The 15,338-nt window shown below is 44.4% G+C and overlaps 1 protein-coding gene across 2 annotated transcripts in view; it reads left to right on the top strand.

The window, feature by feature from the left end:
* Positions 1-14,181, top strand: part of CTNNA1 (catenin alpha 1) — an 84,722-nt gene extending 70,541 nt beyond the window's left edge. For both annotated transcript variants that reach the window (XM_048499958.1, XM_048499949.1), the window contains 5 exons: positions 2,857-2,967; positions 4,058-4,239; positions 5,395-5,500; positions 10,768-10,902; positions 12,747-14,181. In XM_048499958.1, the coding sequence (XP_048355915.1) occupies positions 2,857-2,967; positions 4,058-4,239; positions 5,395-5,500; positions 10,768-10,902; positions 12,747-13,034 (822 nt within the window). In that variant the 3' untranslated portion in view covers positions 13,035-14,181. The remainder of the gene's footprint in view (positions 1-2,856; positions 2,968-4,057; positions 4,240-5,394; positions 5,501-10,767; positions 10,903-12,746) is intronic.
* The last annotated feature ends 1,157 nt before the right edge of the window (positions 14,182-15,338 follow it).

Raw genomic sequence — 15,338 nt, 5'->3', positions numbered from 1 at the left:
ATAAATATCATGGTAGTGACTTCAGCGTTGATGAATGAGGGACAGGCATCAAAGGTGATAAAGCACCACTTAATGACTCTTGTGTTAAAGAGCAGAAGACGCCCAGCTTTTACAAGGAGAAATAGCCGAGTGAAGAGACAGCCTTCTAAAACGAGATTAGATCTAGCCCTTCAGCAAGCAAACTGAAAAGCCCCCCCCCCCTTTTTTTTTTTTTTTTTGCTTTTTGTGGAGTGTTTACTCAGATTTTCGTGAATGCATCGGCTCTTAAAATCTAAGTGCCTCTTAATATTCTTCATCTAAAGTTGAAAGCCCATATCCATGAAGTGGTAGAAAGGATCAACATCAAAGTAAAATTGAATATTGGGACATGGCGCACAAGAATATTCTGCAGTTGATGTGCACTTTGAATTAAACAAGTGCCTAATAAAAATACAGACTACGCTAAAATACTTTAAGCCAGGGTAACCCAACTTTTTAAGCCCACTGGCACATTTGATTGATCGCCATTTGGAATTCTGACACGTCATGGTGGGCGCAGCATCAAAATGGCTGCCGCAGGAGGCGGAGACAGCCTCAGCATGATTGCCGTGGCTTAACTTCAGTAACAGTGTAGATCCTTGTGCTGTGGTGGCAGCTGCTACCAAAGTGACATTTTTTTACATGCACAGTCAATCAGAAGACTTGCTGGGCAAAAGCCCGACCTACCTCCTAACCCCCCTTGAAAGTCTCCAGAAAGGTGTTGGAAGGGTACCATGGTACCCACAGATACCATGATGGGGACACCTGCTCTAGCTACTACACCCTTCTAGCATCAATCTCAGCATCTCCTGCCAGAAGGATCAGGTAATAGGTGACGTGAAATACTTTTCGCCTGAGATCCTGAAGAACTACTCCCGGTCTGAACAGACACTCTGCAGTCTTCTTAGATCAACTACAGGGCAGCTGAGGACTTTTCCCATTTCTTGTATATTGAAATATCAATCTAGATTAAAAAGATCACTGTGAGATTAAAGTAATTTGCTGGGACACACTGTTATTTTCTTTCGGGGATGTGGACTCTAGTGCAGTTTCATCAGGGACGCTGAGGATTGCTTTGTGTTTGTTTTAGCATGAAAAATGTTTTCCAAATGGTGATCCCCACCCCCACCCCAGCTTAGAGTATGATATAGATCCCTTCTGTATATCCAGTCTAGGCACAGACCTTTCCCCTTGAGATATATGTATTTTATCCATAAGAGAATCAATTAAAAGTGAAACATAATGTATTTTACTCCAGGTTTCCACAGCAGTAAGCTCTTTTGCCAACACCTTTGCCTCATATCAATTTGTGCCCCTGCCATAAATGTATAGGTATCCCTCATGTTCATGAAAGGGGTTTGCCTAAGACTGGTCAAGAGTACGCACGCTTGTCACTCATGGCAAATCTATAGTAATTGGGATACTCTCCAAAGCCAAAGCTAGTAGGCAGGTTTTAGCCATAGAGTTTGGATTTATACTCCACCTTTCTCTCCTGTAAGGAGACTCAAGGCGGCCTACAAGCTCCTTCCCCTTCCTCTCCCCACAACAGACACCTTGTGAAGTAAGTGAGAGAGTTCTGAGAGAGAAGGCTGAGAGAGTTCAGGAACGTAGAAGTGCCGAAACACATCTGGTTCACCAGAGAAGCCTCTGCCACTCAGGTGGAGGAGTGGGGAATCAAACCCATTTCTCCAGATTAGAATACACCTTCTCTTAACCACTATGTCACATTGGTTGCCAGGAAGGGCACTGGCTGGAGAAAAGGGAAGTGGTACCCTGTTGCCTGCTGCTATTGCGGTTTGACCAGAGCCCTTAAATCACAGCAGCGGACCACTGCCCCTAAATATAGCAGCAGTGAGCCAAGGTGGCTAGTCTGAATGGGGAAGGAGGGAAGTCAGCCGTAGCAAGAGGGAAACAGCATTACAGGTTACCTTGTCTCCATCTGATGGACTTCCCTTAACCGATGAAGACTTCTGTGTTTTGTTTGGTGTTCCCCTCACTAATTGTTGTTGTCCCTCTGCCCTGGTGGTGGTGGTGGTGGTGGTTACGCATGTTGATTACAGACGGAGGGGCTTACCTCCTCTCTGCCCTTCTCCTGCTCCATCAGATGCTCCTGAAGTGCTCTTGCTTTCCGCAGGGAAAGCTGAGAGCAAGAGCAGTAGCCATGTGGCAGCTTCCTTGTACGTCAGATATTTGTGGTTCTTCTCTATCATCGCCAGTGGCAAAGACTTCTTTGTTTTGTCTGGTGCTCACTCCGTAGCGCCTCCTTCCTACCTTCCTTCCTATTTTACTTGGCTGAATTTCTGCAAATTCCTATTTCTCAGAGTGGTTATAATAGGCCAAGGTCTGAATAAAGCACATAATTGCATAAACTTTTGCCTGTACTTGAAAGGTTAATGGTATTCTGAGAATTCTCTTAAGTGTTGTGTTCCCATTCTAGCCTTGTTCACAATGCAAGACCAGAATGCTTCAGTCCTTGCTGGAGAAACCCAAAAATTGCCTTTGGTGGACAGAAACACATGGATTTCATACAAGCCTTTGTAGACTAGTTTTATCATTTTTTCTAAATTATAAATCTAAAGTCCACACCTCTTACTGGTGATGGTCATTTGGTTAGTTAAAGCTTCTACATCCCAACTTTCCATCAAAATACCTGCAGTGATGGCTTAGCTTGCAGAGTGGTCCCATGCTGGACTCTTTTCTGTTTCTAGCCCCAAACATAAGTTATTAGTTTGTTTAGTTGAAAGGTTGCATTGTATTCCAAAGTAAACCTAATTCTGGAGAAGAGCATTCCCTTTTGCTGACCTTGGAGTTGGCTTATGTTTAAATTTGCCTCCTTAGACTCCCGAAGAATTGGATGATTCCGACTTTGAGACCGAGGACTTCGATGTTCGAAGCAGAACGAGCGTTCAGACTGAAGATGATCAACTTATTGCTGGCCAGAGCGCAAGAGTAAGACAAACAATGCTGATCGCCACTAGTGAAATTAATTTGAAATGTTGAACTGCGGCACAAAAATCGTAATCAAATCAGCAGGCTACTTTTTATTTTAAGAAGTAGAAAAGTCTATACTGGGGATTATTGAAATATAGGTCTTTGCCCATTGAGCGTTAGATTCTCAACTGTGAAGAACCCACTGTCCTCTTCTACATTTGCTGTATTTTTTGTACAGTCATCCCAGTCTGAAACATTGAATCCTCCTTCAGCCCTGACCTGAAATACCATATGCTGGGCTTCCTTTTACAGCCTCTCCATTGCTTTTTAAAAATAAGGCCCAAAACAGGTGCTGCATCATCGGTACGATCTTGGATAATAGCATGACTTGAGAAGCAGATGTTCTACTGCTCAGCGTCAGTCTGCCACTCCCTCCCCACCCCCTGCCATCATACTCACATCAATTCATCTCTAGCCATAAGGTTGTTTAACCAGCAGAGAATGGTACTTATGGCATCACCCATCCATGTTGGTTACTCCAGTAAGTTTAAGATCTTTGGTTGAACCCCTAATTCTGTCTGTTTACAGACCAGTACGATATACAATGACCGAAACAGAACGTACCTGTGCTTTAAAAAACTTTGGGCTCCCTGAGTAACAGGACCCTTTGTGCAACAAACAAATACTTAAACTTGCCCACTTCATTTGTCTGCCTCAAGGGTTGCATGATGACTGTTCTGTGAACTCCGCAGCCATTTGAAATAGTACATACTTTGCTGTGAAAGCAGCTATTCTTTGCAGCAGGAAAGAAGAAATCGAAGCAACCCTTTGGTTGGGGGGTGGGGTGTTGTGGCATTTTTGTTCCCTCACTGCACTGCTTCAGAAAATCAGCCTTTGTACCAGCAGGTTTATTCCTTAGTAGTATTTACTTACGGCGATCCTAGATAATTCACCTAGTCACAAGCTTTAGATCAGAGGGGGACGAACGGATCTCGTCAGCCCTTCAGGTACAATTTAATCCTGCCTCCACGAGTGAGGTCGGCCGGTGCAAAAAAGATCCCCCGCTGTTGAATGGCTGGAATTACATGGGACATCTCTTCATTTCCAGGCTATCATGGCTCAGCTTCCACAGGAGCAGAAAGCAAAAATTGCTGAGCAAGTAGCCAGCTTCCAGGAGGAAAAGAGCAAATTGGATGCGGAAGTGTCCAAATGGGACGACAGTGGCAATGACATCATTGTTCTGGCCAAACAAATGTGCATGATCATGATGGAAATGACCGACTTCACCAGGTAATGGGTCTTCCTGCCACCTTCCTTAAGCCAACATTCCAGGGATAACTGGTCCAGGGAAGTGGTTTTATATGGCATCGGTCCCTACTGGATGCTGATCAGAATTTCTTTTAGCAGCTTCTCAGTCTTGTCAGGAACTGTCTGCCTTACATGTGCATTAGTGGAATATATAACCTAAATATACAGTTATTTGAAATCCCTACATTTTCTAGAGATTAGAGCGTCACTGCCCAAAATCCATTACGGCAATTTATGTGCAGCTTCCCAGAAACTGGTAAAAAAAACCTGTGTGCGGCAGCTGCGGTTGGTCTGCATTCTCATTCTGAACTGTAATTGAGGTAGTTGTGAAAGCTGGAGTAAAATAGAAACGGCTGCAACGTTTTTGCGGCACCGAGAAACTTAAATGTGAAGTACTTTTTTGCTTAGTATTGCAATGGTTTAATCGGGCTCATTGTCTGAATTTGTGGGCAGGGAGGTTATAGGTTAGTGGCAGAGGTGCTGCCGCTAAGCCTCAGGCATGTACAGGTGGAATCCTTTCCCCGCAAGTCCCCACGCCACATCACACTATTCTGAAAACTCCTTTTAAGTTTCAGAAGTAGTCGTCGTGTCGACGGTTGGAGGCCAGGCTGGAGTGTTGAGCGCACCTTGAGCGTGCAATATAGGTCTTTGCCAGTACGTAGAATAGATACGATGTGCAAATTTAGCTGCAAAAAGTAACCACAATAGGGAACTGGGGAAGAAAAATTACAGATGCCCGTATTGTGGCTATCCTTTTGCCTCCCTGAGCCTTAAGGAGGGGAGTAGGCAATATAGGTAAACCCCACCCCGTTGGGCTTTAATCCAGTGGTGGAATTCAAGTAATTTAACAACTGTTTGTTTACAAGCACCATTTTAACAACCGGTTCTGAATCCCACCACTGCTTTAATCCATGTTTGTTCTCTCTTTTCCTCCCCTCCCCCTAAGTGAGCTGCTGCTTCTTGCTGCTAAATTATGTGCTTGGAGAACCGGGCATGAATCTTTAGTATCGTATATGTAGCTTAGCTCTTGTACAAACTAAATGCAATTGCTACACAACAGGAGAATAGCAGGCTAGGAAAAAGACGTCTGCTTTGTGGTTTTGACTCTGGAAGATTAAAGCTGTGCTCTTTTCGCAGAGGTAAAGGGCCTTTAAAGAATACATCCGATGTCATCAGTGCTGCAAAAAAAATTGCAGAAGCTGGGTCAAGAATGGACAAACTAGGCCGGACAATTGCAGATCATGTAAGTCGTGATGGATTTTTGCATGTATTCAGTCTACCGGTACTGAAGATTTCCTAAGAGGTTTGGGGTAATTTTATTTTAGCCAATGTAAGAAGCCAGGATGGACTTTCCTAGCTTCTAGAAATAGAATATAGCCCCAAATATCCATGACTGGCTAGAAAAATTGAAGGAAAATCTTTGTGTAAGCTTACTAGAGGGAACTGCGTCATTCACCTTGATGCCTTGCGGGTTTCATTAATTAATTGAGTGTCACAGGTAATATATATGTTTGTAGTGTTATACTAGTGCTGAAAGTGTGTTTCTCCTTGATGTAAATGAGATGTTCAAATTTTGATTCTTTCATTTAAAAAATGGGCAAGGTAGGATGGGCCACTGCTGACGATGCCAGTCGTAATGGATTTTTACAGGTCTTCAGTGCAGCTTTCCCTTTGGTTTCTTGAGTCACCGAAGAGAATTTTTGTAACTATCTACTTTTTTCGTACAGCATCTTTCCAACTACAGCTCCTCATTCCTTATTCTTAACGTGTGATATGCACAGACTCTTGCCTGGTTTTGCTTTGAATTTTCTTGATCCATTTTTGCTGTAAAGGTTGCCATTTCTGGAGGAAGAGGCAACAGCATTCACAAAGTCACCCGCCTGCACGTTGCCTTTTTTCCTCATCAGTTTACAGATGTAGTTTCCTGGTGTGTAGCAGCCTGGATGCCCCCTCCTTTTTAAAGGATGCTCCCCACCTGTTGCCGGTGGTCGGAAATTCAGGGGTTTTTTAATGATTTTTTTTTCAACTTCTCAATATCTCACTCTGTCAGCAAATTAATGTTTCACGTGCTGTGGAGTCCTGTATGGGCAGACCTCCCAACTGCTTAGAGAACAAGGGCTTTGCATGGGCTGACCATTTGGGAAATGGGCTTGGTGGGAAGCCGTCACGGGGTGATAAACAGTGCATGCTTTTGATCCACGGCAGAATTAGACATTGACCCTCTCACTAACCGTGCTGTTAGGGTTTTGAATCTGAAGAAGAGGAGAAGTTTGGATTTATACTCTGCTTTTCTCAGCTGTGAGGAGTCTTAAAGCGGCATACAAACCCCTTCCTTCCCATCCTCTCAGTGGGCACCTTGTGAGCTAGGTGGGGTTGAGAGAACTGGGACGAACCCAGCGTCAATCATAAACAACACATCCCCTGTCTGGCTCTAATACAGAATAAAAAACTCCATTTTAATATAAACATTTTAAAATACATCAATGAACATATAAACTATACATACTGAGACTGGAGCAGATCTGAGGAGTTGAGCTTAAGGCCAGAGCGTAATGCCTTATGTGTAGGAGTTGGGATTGTATCAGGCTAACAACTTGTACCAGAATGATGTGAGTGGCTGAAGAAGACTTTTTAGTCGAAAGTATTGAATTCATCCCGGGTCAATACTACCACCTCCGTCGGAGATTGACTACCAGCCAATTTGTTCACCTCACAACCGTGCACAATTCATTGAATATGATGTTCTCATGGTAGAGACTTGTGTATACACTAGTTCAGAGAATCTGTCTCCCTTTTTGTGCATGAGCGTATGTGGGGTCTCGAATTATTGTTGTTGTTGTCCATTGTATGTATAGTTTTTATGTTCATTGATGTATTTTAAAATGTTTATATTAAAATGGAGTTTTTAATTCTGTATTAGAGCCAGACAGGGGATTTGTTGTTTATGATTGACATTTATACTGTCTCAGGCTTCGTTTTGTATTGCACTAACCCAGCGTCACCCAGCAGGCTACATATGGAAGAGCAGGGAAAGAAACCTGGTTCACCGGAGCAGCAGAGTACTCAAACCCAGTTCTCCAGATTAGAGACCACCGCTCTTAACCACTACTCCACCTTGACTCTCTGGTGGCTGTCTCTGACAGTGGGCCCAATAAATGTGGCCTGTGTGGCCTGTGGTGGTTTGAGTGTCAGACTGGGATCTGGGCGCCCTGGGTTCAGATCTCCTCTTTACCATGAAAGCTTGCTGGGTGTTCTTGGGCCAGTCACACACTATCGACCCTAAGTTCCCTCACAGGGTGGTGGTGAATATGAAATAGAGGATGGGGAACAACGTACAACAGTTCAGGTCCACACTGGGGAGAAAAGCAGGGTATAAACAAAGTCTATTAAATAATGTTTTGTCAAAGGCTTTCACGGCCAGAATCACTAGGGTATTATGGTTTTTCTGGGTCGTGTGGCCTTGTTCCCGTAGCATTTTCTCCTGATGTTTCACCTGCATCTGTGGCTGGCATCTTCAGAGGATCCTGTGAAGATGCTAGCCACAGATGCAGGCAAAACATCAGGAGAAAATGCTACGGGAACATGGCCATACAACCCAGAAAACCCACAACACCCTATATTAAATAAATTTCACTTTGCAGTTTGAGGTATCTTCTTGGCTACTAGGCACACATTTCACCCTTTCTGAGAATGAAATTAATGTAGTACGCTGTCCCTTTGTTGCCGTGATTTGTTCTGACGCTTGTACCTGTGACATTTGATTAGTTTCTCAGCACTTGCAGGCTGTCCCCGAAAGTAGGAGCACATATGTATTTTGTAGCTAGTTAAATTGGAACAGGAAAGTCTGTCCGTGCTCTGCTTTTCCCTCCTACCTTGTGCACTCTGCCGCTGAGAGCTGCTTGAAGTGGACCTTTCAAATTCCACTAGTTTTTGTACTCTCTGAAAAATTTTTTATTAAAGCCTCTTTCCCCTATTTTAGAAGAACAATGAGCCACAATCAGCATGCAGCATAATATCCTCCTCATACTGATGATTTGGGTAATCACAAGTGCATAATAGATAAGATTTTTTTTTGGTCTTTGTTAAACAGTATGAAATCCTGTTTCAGTGCAAATAGCTCCAAAAGAGGTAGAAAATGGCTCCAAAGAGGAAACTATTCAAACGGCTTTGAAATAACATGGAACTTAGTAACAGTGATCAGTTACCCTCCCATAGCCACATTTGGGGGAAAGTTGAAGGCACGGGGCCGTAAGAGATTTGCTGTGTGATCCGTGGGAGCAGCAGTGGCGTAGTGTTTAAGAGCAGGTGCATGCTGATCTGGAGGAACCAGGTTTGATTCCCCGCTCTGCCGCCTGAGCTGTGGAGGCTTATCTGGGGAATTCAGATTAGACTGTGCACTCCCACACACGCCAGCTGGGTGACCTTGGGCTAGTCACAGCTTCTCGGAGCTCTCTCAGCCCCACCTACCTCACAAGGTGTTTGTTGTGAGGGGGGAGAGGGAAAGGAGATTGTAAGCCCCTTTGAATCTTTTGCAGGAGAGAAAGGGGGGATATAAATCCAAACCCTTTTCTTCTTCTTAAGGAAAGGTTGCAGATCCCTGGGTTCTTCTAGTGAATGTCTTCTCCAGTATTAACTGAAATTCCTTGTCGCAGCCCTTCATCAGAACATTGATTCCACCGCCGATCAATTCTCTCTCATTTTTGTCCCATCCTTTCCCCCCCTTACATGGCTTTCCCCACCTCTGTTTTATTCTCACAACAAACCTCTGAGGTCGTTCAGGGTACTTTAGAGGTAGTTTAGAGAGCAGCAGTGGTGTAGTGGTTAAGAGCAGGCGGACAATATAACGTGACACACACTGGGCTCTGGCAAGGCAGTTTTATAAACATATAAATTCAGACGTCATTCTGTAAATATAGTGCAACAGCACTAATAGCCCACTTATGCAATCATGAATAAAGGCAATGAAAAGCAACAATAAACTAAATGATACTCCGTAACTGGAGTGTAATGGCCAGTCGAATTCAGTTCATTCACATCTATACGTTCATTAATACGTTCATTCATGAGTACAGTTCAGGACAAGTAATGTCCATTCCAAAGTAGAAACTCTTGCTGGGAAAACTTCCAAAAGTAATCAGTTTTAAACAAAATAAACTGTTTCTTGGGTAACCTCCAGCACCGTGGAGCAAAAAGGAAAGATTTTTAAAACTTGACAGTTAAGAGCAGGTGCACTCTGAACTGGAGAACTGGGTTTGATTCCCCACTCTACCACTTGAGCTGTGGAGGCTTATCTGGGGAACTAGATGAGCCTGTGCACTCCAACACATGCCAGCTGGGTGATCTTGGGCTAGTCACAGCTCTACATAGCTCTCTCAGCCCCACCCACCTCACACGGTGTTTGTTGGGGGGAAGGGAAAGGAGATTATAAACCCCTCAAAATCCAAACCCCCCTTCTTCTAATCCTTGAGAAAATGAGGCCAAATATTGACTTCACAATTCTACAGCAAGCGCAAAAATTGATTGATGAGGAGCTATGAGTGTTTCCTGTTCCTGCCTTGTGAAAACCGGTCAAAGGTGACCAGCAGTCTTTTTCATCGTTTAGTGTTTAGGTTGCTGTGGTTTTGTGATTTCGGTGCTATTTTACTGTTCTTCCTGGTTTTGTTCTTGGTTCCTTTTCTATGCCTCAGTTTTATTGTGGTATTTCAATTTACGTTTATAAGCCACTTCAGACGTGGCATGGAATAGAATTTTTTAAAAATGCACGTTCATCAGTGACCAGGATGCCTGTTTCAGTGTCTCTCTGTTTCTGAGAGCCAGTATGGTGTAGTGGTTAAGAGCAGGTGGATTCTAATCTGGAGAACCGGGTTTGATTCCCCGCTCCTTCATCTCAGTGGCAGAGGCTTATCTGGTGAACCAGATGTGTTTCCGCACTCCTACATTCCTGCTGGGTGACTTTGGGCTAGTCACAGTTCTTCAGAACTCCCTCAACCCCACCTACCTCACAAGGTGTCTGTTGTGGGGAGAGGAAGGGAAAGGAGCTTGTAGGCCACCTTGAGTCGCCTTACAGGAGAGAAAGGTGGCATATGAATCCAAACGCTTCTCCTTTTAAGAGCTGTCGTTTTGCATTTTCCTCAACTTCCAAACTCTTTGCCTGCCTCGCTTGTTGCTGCCACTGGACTGATCCACCCTACTGTCACTTTGGGCCTGAGCAGGCAGAGATTTCACGGATCGAGGGCTGATGGGTATATGAATGATTAGTTGGTTTAAAGATGTAAGCTCTCCATACTCTCATTTCTTTGAATGACAGCTTGTTGGTACAAGTTGGGTGACGGGCTTTAAATCATATGTACGTGTCACATAAACGGAAGGTACTTAATGTCGTCTCGGAGAGTCCTGTGGAGGATTTTATTTCTGTCTAGTGCGATTTGAGCTGCAAGTAATGCCCTAATCCCATTTTGAGCTTCTCAGAATTAAACGCTTTTTTCCCTCTCTCTCTCTCTCTCTCGACAGTGTCCCGATTCTGCCTGCAAACAGGACCTGCTGGCTTACCTGCAGCGTATCGCTCTCTATTGCCATCAGCTGAACATTTGCAGTAAAGTGAAAGCAGAAGTGCAGAACCTTGGCGGAGAACTGGTTGTGTCTGGGGTATGCAAGATGAGGCAACTGTTCTCTTTTGCTCATATAAACTATTAAGTGTAGAAACAAACTTGATTGTCGTTACTCTTTGTAGAGTAACAAACCTAACCCTCTGTGTTCTTCTGTTCTGAAACCAATCTATATGTTTCTCCCTTTGAATAGTGTCCAGGGTACCTCCAGTTTTGTTTTGTTTTTCCTTTTGCGCTTGAGCGGGGAGCAGGCTGCAAATGTATTCTCGAAGGCTTTCACAGCCGGAATCACTGGGGTGTTGTGTGGTTTCCGGGCTGTACGGCCATGTTCCAGTAGCATTTTCTCCTGATGTTTCGCCTGCATCTGTGGCTGGCATCTTCAGAGGATCCAGCCACAGATGCAGGCGAAACGTCAGGAGAAAATGCTACTGGAACGCGGCCGTACAGCCCAGAAACCCCACAACACCCCAGATCACAAATGTTTTCCCATGCTGACTATTTACATTGCTCTGCATTTTCACGCAAGTGCGCCGCATTGCTTTTCCTGAATTCCTGTCAGATAAACACGGTGGGTTTGTCAGTTGGTGGTCTTTTCAGTTCACCAGAGTTGATGCTGCAGTTCCTGAAGCGGTAGATTTGTGCTGTGTGCAGAAATTTAACTTTATCTCATTTCCTGACCTCCACTATCCAAACCACCCACGTGGTCCAGCTCTGTGACACCCCTCCTCTTGCTGTTCATCTCTTCCTGCACCCATCTTGTGTCATCCTCCTGAGGCCGCTGTTTCCTGTTGAGCTCCAGCCTACAGTTGTTTTCAAACTCCACCCCCCTCAGCTTTCCCGAGTTGTTCTGCTCTTAGGTGCTGCCTCCTTCCCTTGAAAGGTTGCTGGTTGACCTTGGGCCAGTCATGCATTGCTCAACCTAGCCTTCTTTGAAGGGTTGTTGTGAGGATAAATTGAAAGAGAGGAGAGCGATGTTAATTGCATGGGAGGTTCCCCTTGGGGACAGAAGCGAGGCATAAATAAAATAAACACTTCATGAGAACACAAACGGATATCCACACACTTCTCTCTGTGACACACCTCTGACGATGCCGGCCACAGTTGCAGGTGAAACGTTAGGAACAAGGTCTACCAAACCACAGCCGGAAAGCCCACAACAACCAGTTGAGTCCGGCCGTGCAAGCCTTCGACAATACATTGATATGTGGCTCTTTTAAGAACTGAGGGGAAAGCCAGGCTACCTGCTCCCCACCAATAGTGCTCTACCATTTCAAGATCCCTTTCTCAAGTTCTATATTTGGATGGGAGCAGCAGTGGCGTAGTGGTTAAGAGCAGGTGTACTCTAATCGGATTCCCCGCTCTGCCGCTTGAGCTGTGGAGGCTTATCTGGGCAACTAGATTAGCCTGTGCACTCCAACACACACCAGCTAGGTGACCTTGGGCTAGTCACAGTTCTTCTGAGCTCTCTCAGCCCCACCCACCTCACAGGGTGTTTTGTTGTGGGGGAGGGGAAGAAGAAGGAGTTTGTAAGCCCCTTTGAGTCTCCTACAGGAAAGAAAGGGGGAAATATAAATCCAACTCTTCTTCTTTTCTTCCTTTTTATGCTGGATCTAAAACTCCAATCCTGTTTCATTGTTTACTGAATGCCCCATGCTGTCGATTATATTGACTTTCTTCGTGTAATCCACCTCGAGTCCCAGTGAGAAAGGTGGACCATACATAACATAAATAAAATCTTGGAAAAAACATAGAAAAATACTATTTTGCCACTCTTGCATCTGCTGTATGCAGTTATTTGAAGCCACTTCCGTGTACAGTTTCTTGTTTAAGCTGTGTTACAGGCACTGTCTAAATCAAAGCACTCTTCCCCCTATCTGGTTTTAGGTGGATAGTGCCATGTCATTGATCCAAGCGGCAAAGAACCTGATGAACGCCGTGGTCCAAACCGTGAAGGCTTCCTACGTGGCATCCACCAAGTACCAGAAATCGCAAGGGATGGCATCTCTGAACCTTCCGGCAGTGTCCTGGAAAATGAAGGCCCCTGAGAAGAAGCCGCTGGTCAAGCGTGAGAAGCAAGATGAGACACAGACCAAAATCAAGCGGGCCTCCCAGAAGAAGCACGTGAACCCGGTGCAAGCGCTCAGCGAATTCAAAGCAATGGAGAGCATTTAAGCAGGGGGTTCCGGGCTGCTTCTTTCCTTGTTTTCTTCCAATATTCTATGCGTTAAATGTTAAAATGAATTTACCTTAATATTTTTATTAAAAGAATCATTTAGAGCGAAAGAGAGGGTAATCGGATCTGTGACGCGCGACAGTACAACTTTTAAGTCTGCAGGTGTGTTGATTTTAGTATAAAAAATGCTGTTCAGATCTGCCACTTTTTCTAGCTGACTTTCAAAGTAACGAATCCTGCTTTAAATTTTATCGTATAACCAAAGAATGAATTTATGGCAACATTAATCATTCGTGTCGACGGATCATGTCATTCCTTTCAAAGTGCAGGAAGGCGAGTCTTCCCGAGTCGGAAATAAATGGAACACGCGGGATTTGTTCTAGTATATTACATGCTTTCGGGTGGGTATAAAGAGGTGACTTTTGTTATGTTGAAATGACCATGAAAATGAAAAACGCTAGTTACTGTTTATGACACTAAGACAACTGTAGAAGAATGATTGGACAAAGTAATATACTGTAGCATCCCTTTTTAATTTAAGCAGCCTTGCCTTTGTTTGAAACGGAACACACTGATGCGTTTGTCTGGATGGCTGGATTCCAGGTTGCCTCTGAAGAGCGTGCAAATTGGAGTTCGATAGCAGAGGCAGGCAAGTCATGTGCCTGCTCTTGCACTTTGAATGTTTCCCCGCCTTCACCAGTCGGCCTTTTTGTAAGCATTTCCACGGGTGCCTGGGGGAAGGCAGCACAAAAGAAACTGGGTGGAACGCCTGGTGCGCCATGAAGAGAACTGATTATTGTTCTCCGGCCTGAGAATTTTAATGCTTGGTTACATTCCTGGTGTACTTGGCCACAGGACTCCGATAAAATTTGCTTGTACCATCCAGCGTGTTGTGCTGTAAGTGGCTGCATGTTTTCCCCCCCTCAGCATTCAAAGGCAAATTCACCATTGTGTTCTAAAAAAAAAATTGCTATGCATCCTGCCTTAGGTTTTAAAAGAATCGTAGCAAATAGCGTTTATTCAGACTGCAATTTAGGCAGCATTGTTTGTGATAACTGGAGCTTCGCGGCATAATTCTGCTGTTTTAAATTTAATGAGTTTCTGTTTTTATACCTTTTTTTCCAATAAAGTCCAGTATAAAATCCAGGTGCCACAGGTCGGAGCTTTCATTACTCTTCAGAATGTTTCAGAATTCCAGAAAGGGTCCTGGCTGTGTTGGCTGTGTCCGTGATCACCGACACCCGATCCACTTCCTTGGTTTAGTTGAAGTGCACTAAAAGAGGGCTTCTGTAATGAATGAATTGTGCTCTTAAAATGGATTTGGGACTGCTAGCTGGGGGAGAGAAATTCAGGAGTTAATCAACTGCGTTCTTGGCAACCGATGGGAATGTTTGCTTCAGCGTTTACTTGTTTGGGTTTTTTCAGAGTCCTTCCAAATAAAACTGGTCACAAATCCAATTTTCCAACTTTCTATGAACCGGTGTTGAATAAGTCATCGTCAGTCTCCTTCAAGTAGGCTGGAAATTCTGGGCTACGTACCCTTCAGCCTAATGTGATGCTAAGCTAGATTCAGTCACCAGAGATCTTGATTCACAGAAAGTCTGTTGATTTTTTTTTTTTTGCTGTTTTCTGATCATACTCTAGGTACACCAGAGTGGTGTAGTAGTAAAGAACAGAAGCACTCTAATCTGGAGAACCGGGGTTGATTCCCCACTCTGCCACTTGAGCTCTGGAGGCTTATCTGGTGAACCAGATTAGCTTGTCCACTCCAGCACATGCCAGCTGGGTGACCTTGGGCTAGTCACAGTTCTTATGAGCTCGCTCAGCCCCACCCATCTCACAGGGTGTTTGTTGGGGGGGGGGGAATTATAATCCCCTTTGAGTCTCCTTACAGGAGAGAAGGGGGAGGATATAAATCCGAACTCTTCTTTTTCTTCTAGACGAAGTGCTGGTTCCCAACCTGAAGGATATTCATGGGAATACCCAAAGAAGTAAGTAATAGTGTTATAGGAGGTTCCATTCCCAGAAGGGGGGGCAGCAAGGGGAGTCCATCGCATCTTGTCATGTTCAATACACATATGAAGCTCCAAGCCAAAAATTACGTGGTGCCAACAGCAGATAGAAGCTGCGGTAAAGACTGACCACTTAGTGGTCAGATACTAAATCAGATAAACAGACTGGGGCAGTTCCTCACTTACTTGTAATGTTGTCTGTCCTGTGCTTATGTGAGAGTACTTCTAAGGGCATCCATTCACATTTTGAGGTGTCCAAAAATATCTTCAGGCTGGTGTTGCAAATCTGAA

This window comes from Sphaerodactylus townsendi, linkage group LG01 (assembly GCF_021028975.2).
Source record: "Sphaerodactylus townsendi isolate TG3544 linkage group LG01, MPM_Stown_v2.3, whole genome shotgun sequence".
NCBI lineage: Eukaryota > Metazoa > Chordata > Lepidosauria > Squamata > Sphaerodactylidae > Sphaerodactylus > Sphaerodactylus townsendi.
Note: the sequence above shows the minus strand (reverse complement) of the source record. Positions and strands in the feature narration are given on the sequence as shown.